Source organism: Anomaloglossus baeobatrachus, chromosome 5, assembly GCF_048569485.1.
Source record: "Anomaloglossus baeobatrachus isolate aAnoBae1 chromosome 5, aAnoBae1.hap1, whole genome shotgun sequence".
Taxonomy (NCBI): Eukaryota; Metazoa; Chordata; class Amphibia; order Anura; family Aromobatidae; genus Anomaloglossus; species Anomaloglossus baeobatrachus.
Genome location: NC_134357.1, coordinates 375,603,345 through 375,627,952, shown reverse-complemented (window position 1 = coordinate 375,627,952; position 24,608 = coordinate 375,603,345). Strand labels below are relative to the sequence as shown.

Here is a 24,608-nt window from a genome sequence, read left to right as displayed (position 1 = left end):
CTGGGGGGCATGGTTGGATACCCCAGGCCTTCCTTCCTCGGCGTTACTGCAGGACAGTGCGAGCGACCAGGTCCTTCTCCTTCTGACCGGTTAACAAATTTCCTCAAATAGGGTGATATGCGTACTGCTGGAATGGGTGTGTATGTATATGTGTGTGCATGTATATGTGTGTGCATGTATATGTGCGTGTATGTATATGTGTATATATATATAATGTCATAATGATGCTGGGTAAGCTATACTATGGAGAATATATTGGGAAATAATATGCACTTTGAGACCCATATTGAAATGAGACGTGGACTGCGGGTGCATTGTTTATTATGTTATTTGTGTGGTTTTTCTTCTTATTGACTAAAGGTTTTTTCCCTTTCTGTGATATTTCTATGGAGGGAATTATTTTATGTGTTGTATAATTTTGCTGTTAAATAAAAATGAACCTGATTTTAAAAAAAAGGAACAGTCACACTACTTGCCTGCCTTACGACATCGCTGTGACCGGCGAACCACCTCCTTTCTAAAGGGGCGGTTCGTTCGACGTCATAGCGACGTTACTAACCGGCCGCCCAATAGAAGCGGAGGGGTGGAGATGAGCGGGACGAACATTCCGCCCACCTCCTTCCTTCCTCATTGCGTGTAGCCGCAGGTAAGGTGAGGTTCCTCGCTCCTGCGGTGTCACACATAGCGATGTGTGCTGCCACAGGAACGACGAACAACATCGTACCTGCAGCAGCAACGATATTTGGGAATAGGGGAGTATGTAAGCAATTAACGATTTTGAATGGTTTTGCGACCTTTTTTGATTGCACGTAGGTGTCACACGCAAAAACATCGCTAACACGGCCGGATGTGCGTCATGAATTCCGTGACCCCAACAACATCGCTTTAGCGATGTCGCTGCGTGTAAAGCGGCCTTAACACAATATGATTGTGTATTATAGGAACTCTATCATCAAAAGATGACTGTTCAAACCAAGTACAGGTGCTCGTGCATTATGGCAGGGCTAATCGTTTATATACACGTCCCACCTGCTTGTTTTCCATCTATCTCCTCTGGCTCTTTGAAGCCAGAGCAATGCATAAAATTAAAGGGAAGGGAGGACATAAAAAAAACCAAGCAGGACAGAAGGTGAATTTAATTTTTGGCCCCGCCATGATGCACCGAACACTTGTACTTGGTGTGAAGTTATCCAGTGCTGACACCGGCCCTTTAAAGGGAATCTGTCGCCACTTTGACCTTTTTAAATTATTAATATGTGCATACATGTTACAGAGTGCTGAAAATATCACCTGTATGCCTCATAGCAATGCCTTTTTGTTGAAAAATCATCTTTCATTGCTTTATGTAAATTAGTTCTACCAGGCTATGGAGCAGATACTGCCCAGAGGATAGTGCTGCCTCCTTGCTTCAATAGCATTTGTTTCGCCTCCCATCAGCGTCAAAGTATGCCTGTAAGACAAAAGCCAGGATGATTGTGGTATACTCCGCACCTCTGTACCAAGGAACACTCCAAAAAATAAAAGCAATGTGGATGGTTTATTCTACGCGGTTCAAAGAGATATCCCCTCTTCTTCCTCAGGAAAATACACCGATAAACATAACAGAGATAGTGATACATTGATATAGGGGAAAAAAGGAACATGCCCAACAGGCACATAATAACATCAAAGTCATTGACCTTATCATATGCCTGTTGGGCGGGTTCCTTTTTTCCCCTATATCAATGTATCACTATCTTTATTAAGTTTATCGGTGGATTTTCCTGAGGAAGAAGAGGGGATATGTCTTCGAAACGCGTAGATAACCATCCACATTGCTTTTATTTTTTGGAGTGTTACTTTGTACAGCAGCGCGGAGTATACCACAATTATCCTGGTTTTTGTTTTGCTTCTGTCTTTGGCACGTAGGATCGGCTGCAGCTGTTATATGTCTCTGTACTGGTTGTGAGTCTCACCATTCCAGGTGAGCGGTTTTCATATTAAAAAGTTACCATCTTTTACACTGGCAAGACCCTATTGCGTTGCTTATATCCACAGCTTGTTTCCAAAGTATGCCTGAGACGTATAGTTCTTGTCCTGAAATCCTGCACCTGTACACTTCAGATTCTGACTTTCAACTGTAGCGTTCTGCCATCCTATGGGCATTGGCTTCATGTTTCTTCTGCCCACAAGGCAGTGCTATCTTCCGGGCAGCATCCGCTCCATAGCCTGGAAGAACTAATTTACATAGTGATAAAAAAATGATTTTGCAAAAAGAAGTCATCTGCTATAAAGCATACAGGTATGATTATTTTCCACACTCTATTATCTATATGCCCCAAATCTGCAATATATCCCCTTATCACTCTACAGCGCACTGTGTATAGATGTAACAGAGGAGCATTTGCTATGCAATGGTTTTGCGCATACACAAGAGGAAGGGAAACTCAACAGAAAGTCAGATCTTCTGATAGATCTTGAAGAATATGTCAGATTTGAAAGACAATTTGGGGTGGGATGGGAGAGTCCTTTAAGGAATTTGATGCCATTTTTGTGTATTTGAACCCTTATTTGTTGTAGCATATCAGCACAATTGACTATTGGTATACTGTTAAGAGGTTAAGGGTAGTCATTATGCAGGTCACACACAATTTGCGCTTTGAGCAGTCATAGTTATGGACACAAAGTAATCCCTTAGGCTATTTAATCTTTATCCCATCTAGTAACACGCATAATAGAAATGGCTCTGAACAAGTGTATTTAAACCACAAGTGATCTCATACAATACATGAACAGAGGGGGTATGAAGAAAGTGAACAGAGGTAGCAATACACTTCTCCCCTCCCAACCCCAAATCTTCACGTTTTTGGGAAGGGTGTAAATAGAGGTGAAGTGAGGCTGGTCTGTAAGTGCACAAAAATAGATATGTACGCCTTCCATTAGACGTCTCTCCTGAACTCCAGTATTTCGGATCATTCTAAAGTCTAAAGTTCCACAGTTGTGTCCCAGGGGGATGGTGGTAAAGGAAATGAGAGGGGGCACTATGGGGGAGAACCTAACAATTACCCTGTAGCTGCTGGGACACATCTGCAATGAATGGCAAAATGTTGCAGAAGAGTCTGCCATGCCAGGGGTTAAGTCCTTGTTCTTCTGGCTGCTGAATGCATCTTCATGAGCCAGTGTTGCCTCCGCTGTCTGTCTCAGGGATGGGTTCCAGGGTCCCTCGCGGTCTAAAGATATCAAAGGAAGGGGAGTGGGAGCTGGCACGGCTTATGCCACAGGACTGCCCGGCGTGGTGGATCTGCCTCACGTGGTCCACAGCTTCGGTCTTGGCATGTTTGAGGAGGTCAGCTTGGCCCTGTGGGATTATCGAAAGAATCAGTAAGAAAACTGCGTGAAATTTATGAACACTTGATTCATCTGTTTCCAGTAATTCAAAGGAAACAATGAGCTGGAAAGTATGGGATGTTGACATTGAGCGGAAAGGAGGTGATATGAAGCCATGATACTGTACAGCAGAGATATTAATGGGAAGGTATATTCAGAGCAATTCCATCACAGTTTTTATTACTATATAGCATACACCAATCATTAGAAAATAGATCTTTATTGTATAAAAGTGTACATCATCATCTCAGGTTGTTACGATTATGAAAATAAGTGCATTATTTTTTTGTTGGGGGATTTTGTTTTTTTTTCTACCATTATGTACTGCAAGTACAGTATGACAAGTATGCTCATGATGATACGACAACTCCTCACTACTTGTGATGACCATGTTTATCTTTAGTGGGCAATAGTAAATCAAATTAAAAAAAATATTGGTATTCCAAGGGAAGACATTTCACTTAAAAAGCATTGCATAATATGTGGGGGGGGGACAACAACCGCTGGCTTTTCTTCCACAAACAGCACCACACATGTGTGCAGGCTGTGCGTGGTATTACAGTTCAGCAATAGCACAGTATAGCCGTACAATCTGCAAAAATTCTGTGAATGAAAATCTTTTCCATTGGAGTAATTAATGTATTTCCGAAACATATACAGCCTCATTCAGTAATATGAAATTGGTTTAAAAAATTTCTGCAACTAAAAATCAATCTACGGTAAAGCTACAGCCCCACTCTCTATTTACACACTGAAGCCCTTAAATCTAACGGCTGGACCTCCACTTGTGGCCTCAAAGTGGCAAATGATAGATGATTTACTACAAATTGGCACGGTTTTGTGACAAGTACAGGTGACTCATGTGCTTTATCTGTATTTACCTCGGACATATAGCAAATAGGGATGATCGAATACCTCAAATATTCGGCAACACCCATATTCGCAGCATACCTCACCGCTATTCGACTATTTGCGAATATTCGATGCCCAATGTAAGTCTATGGGAAACTCGAATAGTTGCTGAATAGCAACTATTCGGGCTTCCCATAGACTTACATTGCGCATCGAATATTCGCATAGCGGCGACCTATTCATCGGATATTCGCGAAGCCGAATATTGCCGAATATTTGTGATATTCCATCATCCCTAAGAGCAAACTATATACAGTTAGGTCCAGAAATATTTGGACAGTGACACAATTTTCGCGAGTTGGGCTCTGCATGCCACCACATTGGATTTGAAATGAAACCTCTACAACAGAATTCAAGTGCAGATTGTAACGTTTAATTTGAAGGTTTGAACAAAAATATCTGATAGAAATTGTAGGAATTGTACACATTTCTTTACAAACACTCCACATTTTAGGAGGTCAAAAGTAATTGGACAAAAAAAACAAACCCAAACAAAATATTTTTATTTTCAATATTTTGCTGTGAATCCTTTGGAGGCAATCACTGCCTTAAGTCTGGAACCCATGGACATCACCAAACGCTGGGTTTCCTCCTTCTTAATGCTTTGCCAGGCCTTTACAGCCACAGCCTTCAGGTCTTGCTTGTTTGTGGGTCTTTTCATCTTAAGTCTGGATTTGAGCAAGTGAAATGCATGCTCAATTGGGTTAAGATCTGGTGATTGACTTGGCCATTGCAGAATGTTCCACTTTTTAGCACTCATGAACTCCTGGGTAGCTTTGGCTGTATGCTTGGGGTCATTGTCCATCTGTACTATGAAGCGCCGTCCGATCAACTTTGCGGCATTTGGCTGAATCTGGGCTGAAAGTATATCCCGGTACACTTCAGAATTCATCCGGCTACTCTTGTCTGCTGTTATGTCATCAATAAACACAAGTGACCCAGTGCCATTGAAAGCCATGCATGCCCATGCCATCACGTTCCCTTCACCATGTTTTACAGAGGATGTGGTGTGCCTTGGATCATGTGCTGTTCCCTTTCTTCTCCAAACTTTTTTTCTTCCCATCATTCTGGTACAGGTTGATCTTTGTCTCATCTGTCCATAGAATACTTTTCCAGAACTGAGCTGGCTTCATGAGGTGTTTTTCAGCAAATTTAACTCTGGCCTGTCTATTTTTGGAATTGATGAATGGTTTGCATCTAGATGTGAACCCTTTGTATTTACTTTCATGGAGTCTTCTCTTTACTGTTGACTTAGAGACAGATACACCTACTTCACTGAGAGTGTTCTGGACTTCAGTTGATGTTGTGAACGGGTTCTTCTTCACCAAAGAAAGTATGCGGCGATCATCCACCACTGTTGTCATCCGTGGACGCCCAGGCCTTTTTGAGTTCCCAAGCTCACCAGTCAATTCCTTTTTTCTCAGAATGTACCCGACTGTTGATTTTGCTACTCCAAGCATGTCTGCTATCTCTCTGATGGATTTTTTCTGCCTCAGGATGTTCTGCTTCACCTCAATTGAGAGTTCCTTAGACCGCATGTTGTCTGGTCACAGCAACAGCTTCCAAATGCAAAACCACACACCTGTAATCAACCCCAGACCTTTTAACTACTTCATTGATTACAGGTTAACGAGGGAGACGCCTTCAGAGTTAATTGCAGCCCTTAGAGTCCCTTGTCCAATTACTTTTGGTCCCTTGAAAAAGAGGAGGCTATGCATTACAGAGCTATGATTCCTAAACCCTTTCTCCGATTTGGATGTGAAAACTGTCATATTGCAGCTGGGAGTGTGCACTTTCAGCCCATATTATATATAAAATTGTATTTCTGAACATGTTTTTGTAAACAGCTAAAATAACAAAACTTGTGTCACTGTCCAAATATTTCTGGCCCTGACTGTACAGTTATGGTGCACTGCACACTACCACACAGTGGGTGCAACATGTGAACATAGAGAACACTGCAGGAGGAAGACATGTTAGCTGTATATAAACAGTCAAGGTGTGGCCAACTGATTCAGAAGAATTAAGGTTTGGGCACAAATCTTTTCAGGCTGGTGAATGTGGTGGGGGGGGGTCGGGTTCCCACCAAATGTTTTTTTGCATAGATTTTTTTTGTTTTTTGTTTTTTTTTCAGTAATTTCCTTAGTGTATTTTCAATGTTTTTGGCTGTCGGCAATTGAGCATTTTCCCATGGTTTTTTTGGGCATCTTTCTTACTGGCATTTATTTTTAAACTCCATTAAATAATGAAAACAACGCTAGCAATTTTTGAAACGAAAACGCTCCAAAATATGCCAGGACATCTTTTGGTGTCTCTTGAGCCTTCACATTGAGTTGTATGGTAAAGTAGAAAGCGTCTCCAGAGAGGAAACCGCTTGAAGAATTGACAGCTCACTTCTATTAACTGCTTGATGGCTTTGGAAATCTAAAGCGGTTGAAAGACAATCAAAAGACTGAACATATGAGTAGCAAATTGTTTTCACAGTGAAAATGCTCAACAGAATGAATATATATATGCCTTTCTGAGAGTTTTGTCAGGCAGCTTCCAGAGCGGAATCTAGCTGAAAAAGACATTGTGCCCACATACTCTTACATGGAAAACTAGAGTCTAAACATTTGCCATGGTGCTCTAAAATTCGACGTTAGGTTCACCTGATGCCATATAGTTTAAGCCAGAATTATATCAAACTATCTAAGGACTCATTCAGGTGTCAGTGGTTTTCACGCACACAAAAATATGGTATCAGTGGGTTCGGAGTGCCATCTGTGTTTGGGTTCGGAATGCCATCCGTGTTTGGGCTCGGAGTGCCATCCGTGTTTGGGCTCGGAGTGCCATCCGTGTTTGGGCTCGGAGTGCCATCCGTGTTTGGGCTCGGAGTGCCATCCGTGTTTGGGCTCGGAGTGCCATCCGTGTTTGGGCTCGGAGTGCCATCCGTGTTTGGGCTCGGAGTGCCATCCGTGTTTGGGCTCGGAGTGCCATCCGTGTTTGGGCTCGGAGTGCCATCAGTGTTTGGGCTCGGAGTGCCATCAGTGTTTGGGCTCGGAGTGCCATCCGTGTTTGGGCTCGGAGTGCCATCCGTGTTTGGGCTCGGAGTGCCATCCGTGTTTGGGCTCGGAGTGCCATCCGTGTTTGGGCTCGGAGTGCCATCCGTGTTTGGGCTCGGAGTGCCATCCGTGTTTGGGCTCGGAGTGCCATCCGTGTTTGGGCTCGGAGTGCCATCCGTGTTTGGGCTCGGCGTGCCATCCGTGTTTGGGCTCGGCGTGCCATCAGTGTTTGGGCTCGGAGTGCCATCAGTGTTTGGGCTCGGAGTGCCATCAGTGTTTGGGCTCGGAGTGCCATCAGTGTTTGGGCTCGGAGTGCCATCAGTGTTTGGGCTCGGAGTGCCATCAGTGTTTGGGCTCGGAGTGCCATCGGTGTTTGGGCTCGGAGTGCCATCGGTGTTTGGGCTCGGAGTGCCATCGGTGTTTGGGCTCGGAGTGCCATCGGTGTTTGGGTTCCAAGTGCCATCGGTGTTTGGGTTCCAAGTGCCATCCGTGTTTGGGCTCGGAGTGCCATCCGTGTTTGGGCTCGGAGTGCCATCCGTGTTCGGGCTCGGAGTGCCATCCGTGTTTGGGCTCGGAGTGCCATCCGTGTTTGGGCTCGGAGTGCCATCCGTGTTTGGGCTCGGCGTGCCATCAGTGTTTGGGCTCGGAGTGCCATCAGTGTTTGGGCTCGGAGTGCCATCGGTGTTTGGGCTCGGAGTGCCATCGGTGTTTGGGCTCGGAGTGCCATCGGTGTTTGGGCTCGGAGTGCCATCGGTGTTTGGGCTCGGAGTGCCATCGGTGTTTGGGCTCGGAGTGCCATCGGTGTTTGGGCTCGGAGTGCCATCGGTGTTTGGGCTCGGAGTGCCATCGGTGTTTGGGCTCGGAGTGCCATCGGTGTTTGGGCTCGGAGTGCCATCGGTGTTTGGGCTCGGAGTGCCATCGGTGTTTGGGTTCCAAGTGCCATCGGTGTTTGGGTTCCAAGTGCCATCCGTGTTTGGGCTCGGAGTGCCATCCGTGTTTGGGCTCGGAGTGCCATCCGTGTTCGGGCTCGGAGTGCCATCCGTGTTTGAGCAGTGATTTTCATGGATGGATAAATAAATGAATAAATTACAAGGCTTCTCCTATGCAATGTTAAACATGGACAGCACATGATTGCTATCCATGTGTTGAATGTGTTTTTCACAGTCCTATTGACTTGTATTAGTACTTTTCATCCATGCTGCTGCAAAAAAAGCGGGCATGTCTCCATGAATTTTGCACAGACACACGGTCCATGAAAAAACACAGATATTTGAACAGCCCCATGGACTACAATGGGTAAGCGTTGTATCCCTGAAGAATACGGATCGAACAGGTCCATGCAACACGCATGTCTGAATGAGACTAACTGTAAGCCTGGCCTTGTTGTCCATAGCAACCAATTAGAGCTCAGCAATTAATTCTTACACTTGAAAAGGGAAAGTGGAACTATGATTGGTTGCTATAGGCAACAAGGCAAAAATGAGAATGAATAACTGAGCCCCATGTTTTTTCCCCATTACGCGGTTTCTGACTGGACTATATATAATGATAACAATTACATTCTAGTCTGTGTATGCCATGCATGGCTTTTATGTGATATACACTGTAGTAGCATATCAGAGATGTAGGCTCCGGTTTCCATTAACACTATTTAGCACACTACAAGCTGAATTCCCAAATAATGACAGTAATTTGTCTGCGGGGAATCTGAAAGGCATTTTATTCGGATGACAGAACAAACAAAGGAAGCGATGGCAGTCTTCAAAGTGCCTTAAATGCCATTCAATCTGTTCACTCCACAAGGGCTTTTCATTTTCACATTTCCCTGTGACTTTCAGTGTGAGCCCTTGTGAGTAGTGTATAGGCGAGATTGTATAGTCCTGGGACATTAAATGTGCATTTTGTGTATTTAAATATAGATAATCAATATCAGGTTACATCATTTGGAGTCTATTGTATGTACAAGTTAAAGGGAATCTGGCAGCAGGTTTTTGCTATGTTATCGGAAAGCAGCATAATGTAGGCAAAAAGGCCCTGATTGCAATGATGTATCACTTAGATTACTGGGTGCAGCCGTACCCGCCCATAATCTCGCGCCTGCACTTTATGCTCAGCTCCGCGATAGGGGCACAACGAATTGCGCCTGCGCAAGACTCCAGCAGCGTGGGGTGGCATCATCCATGTAAATCACGACTGGGGGACAGCGAACAGTGGCAGGAGGGTGGACAGGAGCCGAATTAGAGCCCGCCCATCTGGCCAACCAAACTTATTTGCATAGGAAACGGTAGGATTTTATAAAGTTCTTTTAGGGGTCTGCAAGGGGGGGGGCAGCCACAAGGTGCACCTTCCTAGAATGCAGCAGAGAAGATGCAGAAGGTGATATTTTTGGTTTAATAGGGAAAAAACTGGTGGTTTAATAGGGAAAAAACTGGTGACAATTTCCCTTTAATCCTCAACTGGTGAGGTAGAATTTTTGTCACACAACTGGTGATGTGGGGCTTCCTATACCCCAGTGTTTAGAAATCTCTAATTTTTACAGAAAATGCAAAGATCACATTTGTTTTAATTGTTTTCTTATTGGCGATTGATTACAGATGAGTATACCACATTTTTGACACCCACAGGTATCGAAAAATGCAATTAATTAATGATTCATACCAGCATGTTCCAATGAATGCAAGCTGAACAAAATTTCCCTGAGGTGTTGCAAATCCCACCTCACCAGTTGAGGGTTAATCAAAGAAGTGGGGGGGTCAAACTAGCTGACCTCTAGCTGACTGTCTGCAATGATGATCTCCCTAGGCTAAAACAAACATTGCAGTTAAACCACAGCACACAGTGTGATAAGTGACGCACTGCTGAAATTTCTGTTTTAACCCCTACACCATGCTGTCATCAGATTGAATAGCAAAAATCTTCTTAAAGGGAAAGTATCATAATTAGGGCTGATCAAATCTGCTAAAATCTGAGACCGGCGGATCCCTGCCGGATTGAAAAAAAAAATCTATGGGGACCACAATCCGGAGATTAAAACGTTTGTGGAAGGGGTACGGGGGTAGGAGCGCGCGCGGTGTACTCACCCGAGGCTGTGTTATGGCAGCTAACTCCTTCAGGGTCACGCTTTCCCCTTCCAGAGCCGACAACTCAATATTCATTGTTTTGCTCGCCCACCGGCGCATGTAATTGGTTGCAGCTAGACGCGCCCCCACCCTGAGTAGCAGCGCATCAGCTGACTGCAACCAATCACAGGCGGCAAGACAGCCGGTGGGCGGGGAAACCAGTGGAAGTGTCTGCGGGTCAGTATGGTAAACGTGCATGTCTTTCAGAAACGCATGCACGTTCCTGTCAGGGTGTGCGGCTGTGCCGGTGATGCGCTGTCAGACTCGTACAAGTCTGACATGACATCAGCCGGCACAGTCTGCGCTCTCTGAACATGAGCGTACATGTACACAGAAACACATGCACGTTCCTGTCAGAAGTGTGCGTGGCTGTGGCGGTGATGCGGCTTTTTTCTTTATTATTATTTAAATAATTTTTTTAAAAAAACGTGCGGTCCCCCCTAATTTTCATCCCCAGCCATGATAATGCTGGCTGGGGGCTGGTATTCTCAACCCGCAGCCGCCCGGTATTGCCGCATCTATTAGATGTGACAATCCCAGTGCAATACCGGCTCTTCTCGATTGCCGTGGAGCGGTGGCAATCGGGGTAATAAGGGGTTAATAGCAGCGCACAGCTGCTACTAAACCCTATGTTAGTGATATAGCCCAGGCATCTGAGATACCTGCATTACGCTAACCTATAAGTGAATGTAAATAAACACAGACACGGAGAAAAATCCTTTATTTGGAATAAAGTACAAAACACACACCCTCCTTCCCCACTTTATTAACCCCCAACACCCTGCAGATCCGGTGTAATCCACACGAGGTCCCACGCCGCTCTAGCTCTGCTACATAGCCAGCACCATAGAGAACGACCGCTGGCTGTGCAGACAATCACTGAGCAGGCTGGGGGCACGGTCTGCCTGCAACCAATCACAGACGAGAGGACGGCTGGTAGGGGTAAAACAAGGAAAGCTGTGTATATACGATGCACAGTACAGAAAGTGAATGCGCGACCCGGAAGCAGTGTGCCGCCATGACACCAAGTCTCGGCAAGTATGAAACGCTGTTATATTTCTATTTTTCTTTATTTTTCAATTGTTTTCGCCAGTGCCAAATCTGAATCATGCACCCAGAATTCCGGATCCGGCACCCGGAAATCTTTGAAACCGCGCGGATCCGAACTTTTACAGTTCGGATGCGCTCAGCCCTAATCATAATGCTTTTATTCTAATTTGTTTTTATTTTCGAAGTGTAGCTTTTTTTTTCTTATTCTATTTTATTGATTACATCATTTGCATTTAACATAGGAAGCAGACTGGAAATATTCATTGACCTTTATGTCCCACTTGTAACAGGGGCCACTATATACAATAAAGGCATTACCATTAATAGGGACTTGTATATAAAGATATCACCTGCAGGGTTGCCAAGTTGACTTTTTATTTTATCAAGACCGCTTATCAAAAAACAGACATAGTATTTTTTACTGTAAAATTATAATAATGACAGTCTAAATAATCTGTATAGGTTTCTTCAACTTTTAAAAAATCAGATACATCACTTTTTTTTTTATTATTACAGACTGCAAAACATTGTCCTATTCTGGAATTTCTGGATGGTTGGCAACCCAGATCACCTGTAACGGGACCTCTTTATGCAGTACAGGCATCACCAGTAATAGATGGCTACATAAAAGGCATTACATGTAGCAGGCGTCTGTATATTAAGACACAGAAAGGCATCACCAGTAATAGGCACCATTATATACTGTAAAGACACCACCCGTAACAAACACCTATAAAGGCATTACCTGTGGGAGGGACCTGTATATAAGGGCATCACCAGTAATAGGGTCCTATATATATATATATATATATATATATATATATATATATATATATATATATATATATATAAAGGTATCAGCTGTAGGAGGCGCCTGTATTTAAAGTTACCAGTTGTAGGAGGCGCCTGTACATATAAAAGATATCAACTGTAGGAGGTGCTTGTATATAAAGGTATCAGATGGAATGGAATGGCAGAAAGCCATTTCACTAACCTATTCTTCAAATGCATATGCCTCTCTTTATCAATCTCACTTCAAAATTCTCTCGTGTTGGTATCTCACTCCATGTAGACTTGCTAAATTTAATAGAGAGACGTCCTCTTTATGTTGGAGAGATTGTGACGAGAGAGGTACTCTACTCCACATTTTCTGGAGTTGTCCCAAATTAAAGAGTCTCTGGGAAAATATTTCTAGTCTGATTAATCAGATTACGAACTCCACAATTCAGGTAACTCCCCAAATGACCCTGCTTTCACTTAATTTGGAAAAATTTGACCCTAATATATAAACCTATCCTAACTCATTTATTTCTAGTTACTAGAAATCTTATAGCTTCTAATTGGAAGAAACCTGCGGTGCCCACTATCTCTGAGGTTATAGAGACTACTTCTTTTCACAACAACCTTGAGAAGTACTTTGCTACCATTAACAATGCCTTTGCCTCCTATTACCGAAGATGGGATCACTGGAATAGTTTTATACAGTCATATGAAAAAGTTTGGGCACCCCTATTAATGTTAAACTTTTTTCTTTATAACAATTTGGGGTTTTGCAACAGCTATTTCAGTTTCATATATCTAATAACTGATGGACTGAGTAATATTTCTGGATTGAAATGAGGTTTATTGTACTAACAGAAAATGTGCAATCCGCAGGTGTATCCAATCATGAGATATTTAAGGTGGCCACTTGCAAGTTGTTCTCCTATTTGAATCTCCTACGAAGAGTGGCATCATGGGCTCCTCAAAAAACTCTCAAATGATCTGAAAACAAAGATTATTCAGCATAGTTGTTCAGGGGAAAGATACAAAAAGTTGTCTCAGAGATTTAAACTATCAGTTTCTACTGTGAGGAACATAGTAAGGAAATGGAAGAACACAGATACAGTTCTTGTTAAGCCCAGAAGTGGCAGGCCAAGAAAAATATCAGAAAGGCAGAGAAGAAGAATGGTGAGAACAGTCAATGACAATCCACAGACCACCTCCAAAGACATGCAGCTTCATCTTGCTGCAGATGGTGTCAATGTGCATCAGTCAACAATACAGCCCACGTTGCACAAGGAGAAGCTGTATGGGAGAGTGATGCGAAAGAAGCCGTTTCTGCAAGCACGCCACAAACAGAGTCGCCTGAGGTATGCAAAAGCACATTTGGACAAGCCAGTTACATTTTGGAAGAAGGTCCTGTGGACTGATGAAACAAAGATTGAGTTGTTTGGTCATACAAAAAGGCGTTATGCATGGAGGCAAAAAAACACGGCATTCCAAGAAAAGCACTTGCTACCCACAGTAAAATTTGGTGGAGGTTCCATCATGCTTTGGGGCTGCGTGGCCAATGCCAGCACCGGGAATCTTGTTAAAGTTGAGGGTTGCATGGATTCAACTCAGTATCAGCAGATTCTTGACAATAATGTGCAAGAATCAGTGACAAAGTTGAAGTTACGCAGGGGATGGATATTTCAGCAAGACAATGATCCAAAACACTGCTCCAAATCTACTCAGGCATTCATGCAGAGGAACAATTACAATGTTCTGGAATGGCCATCCCAGTCCCCAGACCTGAATATCATTGAAAATCTGTGGGATGATTTGAAGCGTGCTGTCCATGCTCAGCGACCATCAAACTTAACTGAACTGGAATTGTTTTGTAAACAGGAATGGTCAAATATACCTTCATCCAGGATCCAGGAACTCATTAAAAGCTACAGGAAGCGACTAGAGCCTGTTATTTTTGCAAAAGGAGGATCTACAAAATATTAATGTCACTTTTATGTTGAGGTGCCCATACTTTTGCACTGGTCAAACTTTGTTTAAATGCAGATTGCACATTTTCTGTTAGTACAATAAACCTCATTTCAATCCAGAAATATTACTCAGTCCATCAGTTATTAGATATATGAAACTGAAATAGCTGTTGGAAAAATCCAAATTGTTATAAAGGAAAAAAGGTTAACATTAATAGGGGTACCCAAACTTTTTCATATGACTGTACAAGGTATTACATAAATATTTATAACTACTTAAAAACCTTTTTTATGACATGAATCCTTTTATTCAAACCTTCAGTCATGCTTTCTTGACAATAGGCTTATATTCCTAGAATGGAAGCCTGTTAACATGGTTGAGATTTGTATATGTTCATTGTTCCTCCTTTTACCCACTCCCTCTTCACCTTGTTTTTCCTTGCCTCCAATAAAGTAATTACGTTACCTCCCCCTCCCCTCTCCTTTCTCTTTTCCTATACCTATCCCCCCCAGATAAAAAAGTTTTATTCATACAATAGATCCCCACTTGTATTCAATAATGGTATGCTACACATTATAATATCTTGATTGTGTGGATTTGATATGTTATTCTGTTAACCTTAACTTAATAAAAATATATGAAAACAAAAAGGTATCAGATGCAGGAGGCACCTGTATATAAAGGTATCAGATGTAGGAGGCACCTGTATATAAAGGTATCAGATGTAGGAGGCACCTGTATATAAAGGTATCAGATGTAGGAGGCACCTGTATATAAAGGTATCAGATGTAGGAGGCACCTGTATATAAGGGTATCAGATGTAGGAGGTACCTGTATATAAAGGTATCAGATGTAGGAGGCACCTGTATATAAAGGTATCAGATGTAGGAGGCACCTGTATATAAAGGTATCAGATGTAGGAGGCACCTGTATATAAAGGTATCAGATGTAGGAGGCACCTGTATATAAAGGTATCAGATGTAGGAGGCACCTGTATATAAAGGTATCAGATGTAGGAGGCACCTGTATATAAAAGGTATCAGATGTAGGAGGCACCTGTATATAAAGGTATCAGATGTAGGAGGCACCTGTATATAAAGGTATCAGATGTAGGAGGCACTTGTATATAAGGGTATCAGATGTAGGAGGCACCTGTATATAAAGGTATCAGATGTAGGAGGCACCTGTATATAAGGGTATCAGATGTAGGAGGCACCTGTATATAAAGGTATCAGATGTAGGAGGCACCTGTATATAAAGGTATCAGATGTAGGAGGCACCTGTATGTAAGGGTATCAGATGTAGGAGGCACCTGTATATAAAGGTATCAGATGTAGGAGGCACCTGTATATAAAGGTATCAGATGTAGGAGGCACCTGTATATAAAGGTATCAGATGTAGGAGGCACCTGTATATAAGGGTATCAGATGTAGGAGGCACCTGTATATAAAGGTATCAGATGTAGGAGGCACCTGTATATAAAGGTATCAGATGTAGAAGGCACCTGTATATAAAGGTATCAGATGTAGGAGGCACCTGTATATAAAGGTATCAGATGCAGGAGGCACCTGTATATAAAGGTATCAGATGTAGGAGGCACCTGTATATAAAGGTATCAGATGCAGGAGGCACCTGTATATAAAGGTATCAGATGTAGGAGGTACCTGTATATAAGGGTATCAGATGTAGGAGGCACCTGTATATAAAGGTATCAGATGTAGGAGGCACCTGTATATAAAGGTATCAGATGTAGGAGGCACCTGTATATAAAGGTATCAGATGTAGGAGGCACCTGTATATAAAGGTATCAGATGTAGGAGGCACCTGTATATACAGGTATATTGCATACTCAACTAAGTCCCCCTCTCTCAGCCACACAATTAGGCTGGGACCAGATGGCAGGGTCTGAATACGAAGAGCAGTGGTCCTGACCACGGGTCTCCGAACACCAAAGAGGCTTTAAATTTAGGTTGGGAGACTCGCGGTCAGAATGGGCATTGTGGTTCATATGTGGACAATGAAAAATGCTCAACTGAACCGGGCCTTAAAGGTCATGTTTGTGTGACAAAAGCTCACACTAAGGCTACTTTCACACTTGCGTTGGACGGCTTCCGTAGCATTGCGTTGTGTGACGGATGCAACGGATGCGTTGCATATAGTGGCACAACGGATGCTACGGATCGTACAAAACAACGAGAGCTTTTTTTAATTTATTTATTTTTTTCTTCTTTACAGTTTTACCGGCAGCAGACTATTGTGAGCGATTAGCTGATCACTCTCAATAGCCGGCTGCCGGGCGCTCAGCTGAGCACCCTCACATGCCGGCGGCCGGGCGCTCAGCTGATCGTTCGGCCGCCGAGAATGTGTGCGGGGGGCGGAGTGAGGAGTGGGTGGAGCCGAGCGGGCCATGGCGCTGAGGACAGGTGAGTGTGCGTGTGTGTATGTATATACAGTTAGGTCCAGAAATATTTGGACAGTGACACAAGTTTTGTTATTTTAGCTGTTTACAAAAACATGTTCAGAAATATAATTATATATATAATATGGGCTGAAAGTGCACACTCCCAGCTGCAATATGAGAGTTTTCACATCCAAATCGGAGAAAGGTTTTAGGAATCATAGCTCTGTAATACATAGCCTCCTCTTTTTGAAGGGACCAAACGTAATTGGACAAGGGACTCTAAGGGCTGTAATTAACTCTGAAGGCGTCTCTCTCGTTAACCTGTAATCAATGAAGTAGTTAAAAGGTCTGGGGTTGATTACAGGTGTGTGGTTTTGCATTTGGAAGCTGTTGCTGTGACCAGACAACATGCGGTCTAAGGAACTCTCAATTGAGGTGAAGCAGAACATCCTGAGGCTGAAAAAAAAGAAAAAATCCATCAGAGAGATAGCAGACATGCTTGGAGTAGCAAAATCAACAGTCGGGTACATTCTGAGAAAAAAGGAATTGACTGGTGAGCTTGGGAACTCAAAAAGGCCTGGGCGTCCACGGATGACAACAGTGGTGGATGATCGCCGCATACTTTCTTTGGTGAAGAAGAACCCATTCACAACATCAACTGAAGTCCAGAACACTCTCAGTGAAGTAGGTGTATCTGTCTCTAAGTCAACAGTAAAGAGAAGACTCCATGAAAGTAAATACAAAGGGTTCACATCTAGATGCAAACCATTCATCAATTCCAAAAATAGACAGGCTAGAGTTAAATTTGCTGAAAAACACCTCATGAAGCCAGCTCAGTTCTGGAAAAGTATTCTATGGACAGATGAGACAAAGATCAACCTGTACCAGAATGATGGGAAGAAAAAAGTTTGGAGAAGAAAGGGAACGGCACATGATCCAAGGCACACCACATCCTCTGTAAAACATGGTGGAGGCAACGTGATGGCATGGGCATGCATGGCTTTCAATGGCACTGGGTCACTTGTGTTTATTGATGACATAACAGCAGACAAGAGTAGCCGGATGAATTCTGAAGTGTACCGGGATATACTTTCAGCCCAGATTCAGCCAAATGCCGCAAAGTTGATCGGACGGCGCTTCATAGTACAGATGGACAATGACCCCAAGCATACAGCCAAAGCTACCCAGGAGTTCATGAGTGCAAAAAAGTGGAACATTCTGCAATGGCCAAGTCAATCACCAGATCTTAACCCAATTGAGCATGCATTTCACTTGCTCAAATCCAGACTTAAGACGGAAAAACCCACAAACAAGCAAGACCTGAAGGCTGCGGCTGTAAAGGCCTGGCAAAGCATTAAGAAGGAGGAAACCCAGCGTTTGGTGATGTCCATGGGTTCCAGACTTAAGGCAGTGATTGCCTCCAAAGGATTCGCAACAAAATATTGAAAATAAAAATATTTTGTTTGGGTTTGGTTTATTTGTCCAATTACTTTTGACCTCCTAAAATGTGGAGTGTTTGTAAAGAAATGTGTACAATTCCTACAATTTCTATCAGATATTTTTGTTCAAATCTTCAAATTAAACGTTACAATCTGCACTTGAATTCTGTTGTAGAGGTTTCATTTCAAATCCAATGTGGTGGCATGCAGAGCCCAACTCGCGAAAATTGTGTCACTGTCCAAATATTTCTGGACCTAACTGTATGTATGTATGTATGTATGTATGTATGTATGTGTGTGTGTGTGTGTGTGTGTGTGTGTGTGTGTGTGTGTGTGTGTGTGTACATACATGCGGAGTGGAGTGCGGGAGGGGGCGGAGCCAAGCGGGGAAGTGTCGGGCTCCCTGCACACGTAGCGACGGTAACTATCGGCCAAGCACTTTGCTTGGTTACCCGATATTTACCTTGGTTACGGGTGCAGGGAGCCAGAGAGAGCATGCGCAGTGAAATCCTACGGATTGCGCTGCTCAAAAAAACGTTACATGCAGCGTTCCATCCGCCCGGCGCAGCGTTAAAATAACGACGCTGCGTCGTTCAGCGGATGCAACGCTGACACTTGCGTTACAGTGCGTCGTCCATACAAGTCTATGGAGAATAGCGCAGTGCGTTAACGGACTACGCTATTCTCCATAGTGACGGACTCCGCTGAACGCAAGTGTGAAAGTACCCTAAGCAATGAACACTTTCCTTTAATTAGATGGAAAGCGCCTGTACAGGCCAGCTGAGACAACTGTTAAGCGGAGATGATTGTCTGCCTGAGCATCAGATGGGTCTCTGTTCAGCATTGTACGGCTGTAAGGAGAGGCAGCGCAGGTGCAATATAGGGATCAGCATTATAAACAGCCTTTACTTAATACTAATATGCAATGGGGATGCAAGATTATTGTATTGTGCATAAAGGACATTTGATATTTGATGTCTTGACATCTCACCTTGGGAAAGCATTATAGAGAAACGCGTGTTGGGGCTGTGTGAAGGACATCACTATAGGTAAATTGTGCAATATGCCCACTAGTAATCTCTGCAAATGTGTCTTTGCACTGATTTTTGGACATATGGCAATTAATTGAGGTTTTATAATTTGCTATGTACTGTTATCTGCCTTGTCTATAGTACTTATATTGGTTTCCTGTGCCCATGTTTTGATTAACCCGCCTTCTAGGTTTTCTTTCCTCTTTACTTAGACCTCCACAGTAATTATTCATTAATCAGGTACCCAGCAGACAGCGGATTATTAAAAGGACATTACTCAACAAGGAAAACCACTTCCTATTTCAAGCTGTCAGCAATGGCACCACATGGAAGAGAAATGTCACAAGACCTGAGAAAGAAAATAATTTCTTTACACAAAAAAGATAAAAACTACAAGAAGATTAGAAAAGCTTTACTTATCAATTAAATAAAATACCGTAACAAAAGTGATACAAAAATATAGCAAAATTTGAAGTGCAACCATCTCACAGAGACGTAAAGGCCGACCTTGGAAGTTAACACCTAAAACGGAAGTGTCTTCTGATAAGAAGGGTTTAAGAAAATTGACATATAAGTTCACTGCAGTTAGCTAAAAGAAGTACAAAGCCAAGCCGGGGTGAGTGTTTATCAATGGGTAATACTCGCAATGTAACGAATAACCCAAATTCCACACTATTTGCTACTCGCACGAATAGTGCGGCATTCCGGCGGTTACTCATTACTTTGCGAGTTTTTCCCCATTGACTTGCATTGCACACCCTATTAGGAATGAATATGCGAGTATTAAGACAGTACTCATTATGAGCATAGCGAGTACGAATAGTTATGTACTCGCTCAACTCTAATGGTAGCATCTTTTCTTTCTATATAGAGCAGTACGTCTTTGAATTCATAATACCATCAATGAAATTTAACTCCCCAACTCCAGCAGCACTCGTTCCTGATAAGGAAACTACCACCATGTTTCACTGTAGGCACCATGCCCCCTCCCGGTTGTTTGCATGGATAGAAGTGCTGATGGTGTGGGATACTATGTTTTCTACAGGAATACTGCTAAAATTAAAGGAATTGTCGGAAAAACTCCAAAAGAAATTTTAAGCTAATCTGTGCTGTATTGTCATATAAAACATCCCTGTACCCATACTATACTAATGTGCCCATCCCTGTCCTCATAATATAGTAATGTCTTCTTTCCTTGTGCCCATCCTGTAGTAATGTCCCCTTGGGCTCCTCTTCTTGTAGTAATGTCCCCTTGGGCTCCTCTTCTTGTAGTAATGTCCCCTTGGGCTCCTCTTCTTGTAGTAATGTCCCCTTGTCCCCTTGGGCTCCTCTTCTTGTAGTAATGCTCTGTCCTGTAGAATTGCCTCCTAGTCTGCCATTCTTCACACACACAAAAAAAAAACCAAACACAAATCCTTCTCACCTGTCCTCGTTCCCTCGGTGTCCTGCCTCTTGCGGACACAGACCCTCCTTGCTGATTGCTGTTAGTGCAAGGGCTGTGCAGTTAGTGCTTTATAGCAGAGGACTAATTTCCAGGCGCTGTGCAGGGACGCGCTCTCCACGCAGCTTCTCCAGTGATCTGCTGTTAGCTTCTGATCAGCTGGCAGCTGATCATAGTTAGCTGATCATAGTTGTATACAGAGCTCGGCTCTGCAGAGCGCCCGGGAATCTGTCATCTGTTATAAAGCGCTTGACTGCACAGCCCCTTGCAGAGGCCGCGATCAGCAAGGGGCCTGCATGCCACAAGCAGCGTCAGGGGCAGCAGCTGACAGCGCTTTATATCAGATGACAGATTCTCGGGTGGTCTGCAGAGCCGAGCTCTGTATACAGCTACTGCAATAATTCACTGCTGGCCTCTGATTGGCCAGTGGCTGATCATAGCTGTATACAGCGCTCCCATCTGCGCAGCGCCAGTGAATCAGTCACCTGATATACAGCGCTGACTGCACGGGCCCCCAGCACAGGCAGCATTCAGCAAGGGGGCTATTAGCCTGCACGCCGCCAGCAGCATGGAGGCTGCATGCAGCGTACAGCCGGCAAAACCCCTACACTATGGGATGTGTGGGAGGGTGCAGGGAAGTGGGACGGGGACGCCACGCACTGTACCTGCCCAGCAGGGGGGCTACATGACGTCTCGTGTGATGCCCGTCTATAAGGCGAGCATAAGCTTCTGCCCCTGTTGTCGTGACATCACAGGAAGTAGCAAAATTGCGGCAGGAGCGGTCACATGACTGCTCTGAGCCAGGAGAGAGGGGCTGACAGCAGGGCAGGTAGTAGTTACTATCTACCTACCTGCCCCAATTTAGCCCAGTATTGAAATGACAACAAAAAGGCAAAATAAGCCGATATAACCCCTTTAAGGATGAAAACTAGGAAAACTGGTTTCATAATAATTTCTCCTTTGTACAAGATTGTTAATTCACATGTCTTTTCTGGTGGATTCCATATTCTCTCACATAAAATCAATAAATTGCTAATATACTTCATCGGAGAGAATCTATCCCCAGCATTATTTCTAGAGAGGAAACACTGTGTACACAGATTGCCTAGAGCTCCCTAGACATGGAATCATATAAATCCTAAAAAATATAAACAGTTCAAATCACCCCCCATTTTACCACATTTAAAATTAATAAATAAAAAAAAAATATTTTGGTACCGTTGCGTTCGATCTTTCAAAATATAAAATAAATTAACCCAATTAGTAAACAGAGTAATGAGAAAAAAACAAAACCTCTGCATTGCAGTTTTTTGGTCATCGCAACAACAAATAAAAATCTAACAGGTGATCAAAACATATGTACCCCAAAATAATATCAATAAAAACACCAGCTCGGGGAGCGAAAAAACAAGCTCCAAAATTGTAAACATTACGGCTCTTGGAAAGTCATGACACAAGCCAGATTTTTTTTTCTCACTACTTAAATAAAACAAGTTTGGTATCTACGTAAGCGTACTGACCTGGAGAATCATACAGCCTGGTCAGTTTTATGATAAAATGAACGCGGTAAATAAAAAAACCCACAAAAACAATTGCAGAATTTTACTTTTTTGCTATTTTTCCCAAATTGGAATTTTTTTCCCCACTTACCATTACATCATAAGATAAAATAAATGGTGTCATTCAAAAATACAACTCATCTTGCAAAAAACAAGACTTCACACAGCTATATGGACAGAAGAAGAAAAAAAGTTATGGCTGGAACAAGGGGAGGGAAAACAAAAATGCAAAAACGAAAAAGTGCCCAGTCCTTAAGGGGTTAAAGAAAATACTTTAGGGGCATGCATTTTTTGGTGTAGAATGTGTAGAAAAAACACAGAGTGATGGTCTCCAGGGGAGATCACTCTTTTCTGTAAAAAAACCCTGCCTGTTATGTTCCCAACTGATAACAGCATTTAAGGGCTAAATGGACCATCAGACGGTTTGGGAAATCCTCTACGGTTGGGTTGCAACAGCATGGATCCCAGGGATGACGTACTCACAGTACCATTCTATTATGCTACAAGGTGAGAAGGGGTTAAAGAATACCATTGGACAGCACTAAATCAACAAACGCTGTTCCTTTCCTCGGTCCCTGGTGTGGACTTTTACTATACACATTATATAAGAATGTAGGAACCATTAGGTAGAACTTGAAATCCCTTGGCCCCAGCTCAAAATGTGCGCCAGGGGCACATACTGCCATGCTTATGTAGCAGAAGACTATTGGCACCAGCCAAGGCCATGGTTTCTTGTCCAGCACTGCTGAGTACGAAAAAGTGCCCTGTCTGGCCGTAGAAATATATAAATATATAGTGTAAGGGTGATGAAGTGATAGTGAAAATGCATCACATTAGTTCACATGTTGTGAATGTATGTATGTATTGTGAGACTCATGTGGGATTAGTGGATGAGGGCAGGTATATCTCACCCCGGTATCGGTCCTATGTGACTTAGCCTGGCCAGGATCACCTGGCTACTAATGGATTAATGGGAGGTGAAGGACGGAGGTAAAAGGAATCTGGGAAGTTGGGGGAGGGTCTCCATCTGGGAACACAGTAAGCCTGTCTGTGTAGGAGACACTTGTGAGGAGCAGTGCCTGATGTTTGTATGGTTTAGCTGGAAGGGAGAAGCCCTCCAGTCGGTAGTTAGGATAACACCGTGTATAGTTAGTGCCGGACAGGCAAGGATTTATTTTGTTGGTGTTTTTTTTCTTTTTGTTTATGCTTCACTGCAATAAACCTGACCAAGCGTCAGTTACACCTTGAATTCGGCTGTCTGCCTGAGTTGAATACGTGCCCTTTGAACCCAGCAAAGGCGATCCCGGAGCGTGTTATCACATTGTGGTGGAGAATGCGGCCAGCACGTTACAGCGCATCATAATGGATGACGTGGTGAAAGCGCTGGTACAATCCGCAGCTGTGCAGCAGGAGGCTAATTGCTTGATGTCGGCACAGTTGAAGGAACTGGTGGAATCGACGGTTAAAGACCGCCAACTTTTGCAGCAGGTGGCGCAGCGTCTGGCGACCGTACCGGAGAATAATGCGGAGGCTGACCAGAGGGTGATTCATGTGAGTCGGTGCTGGCAGAAATTAACCACAGAGGACGATGTGGAAGCTTACCTGACCACGTTTGAACGGACGGCGGAGCGGGAAAAGTGGCCAAAGGAGCGATGGGCCGACTTGCTTGCACCGTTTCTGGCAGGTGAGGCCCAAAAAGCCTACTTTGATCTTGAGCCTGAAGCAGCGCATGACTTTGATAAACTAAAAGCCGAGATCCTTGCACGGCTGGGAGTGACGACGGCCGTGCGAGCACAGAGAGTTCATCAATGGACTTATCAGCCCGATAAACCACCGCGGTCACAGATGTTTGACCTCATTCACTTGACCAAGAAATGGCTACAGCCCGAGGTTTTGACGGCGCCAGAGATGGTACAAAGAATCGTTCTGGATAAATACCTAAGAGCTCTACCGCCATCTCTGAAGAGGTGGGTAAGCCATGGAAACCCCACGACAGCGGATCAGCTAGTGGATCTAGTGGAGCGTTATTCCTTGACAGAAGGACTTATGGATGATGCTACACATCCTCGCTCTTCCCCTTCTCGACGAGGATCTGGTAAGACTGTTCCAGGGTCATGGGGAGGAAAATATCCTAAGGCAGTGGAGGAGGAAAACAGGACTGCTGGCCCTGTGAGGGCTAAGGTGCCAAACTATGGTCTTAGCAAGGGGCCCGTGAGGTGTTTCCGCTGCCAGGAGGCGGGCCACATTGCTGCAAACTGTCCAGTAACTGCAGAACCGATGCAGTGTGATGTCACGGACTTTGAAAAACGCAGGGCTATGGTTGCACGGGTAGTGTGTGTTGCTGCATGTCAAGGCGATATGAAAAAACACCTGTGTGAAGTGTCCATTGATGGCAATACTGTTGTTGCACTATTAGACTCGGGAAGTGTGGTGACTCTGGTAAAGGCCAGTCTGGTGGCAGTCCCGATGGGACCGTCAGATAAATTTTCTGTGACATGTGTGCA

The 24,608-nt window shown here is 43.7% G+C and overlaps 1 protein-coding gene across 1 annotated transcript in view; it reads right to left on the bottom strand.

Moving 5' to 3' along the window:
• Window positions 1-2,675: 2,675 nt before the first annotated feature.
• The window catches only part of LOC142311510 (inactive phospholipase C-like protein 2), a 142,397-nt gene continuing 120,464 nt past the window's right edge, over window positions 2,676-24,608 (bottom strand). The window contains exon 6 of the mRNA XM_075350013.1: window positions 2,676-3,337. Coding sequence (XP_075206128.1) covers window positions 3,149-3,337 — 189 coding nt within the window. The 3' untranslated portion in view covers window positions 2,676-3,148. The remainder of the gene's footprint in view (window positions 3,338-24,608) is intronic.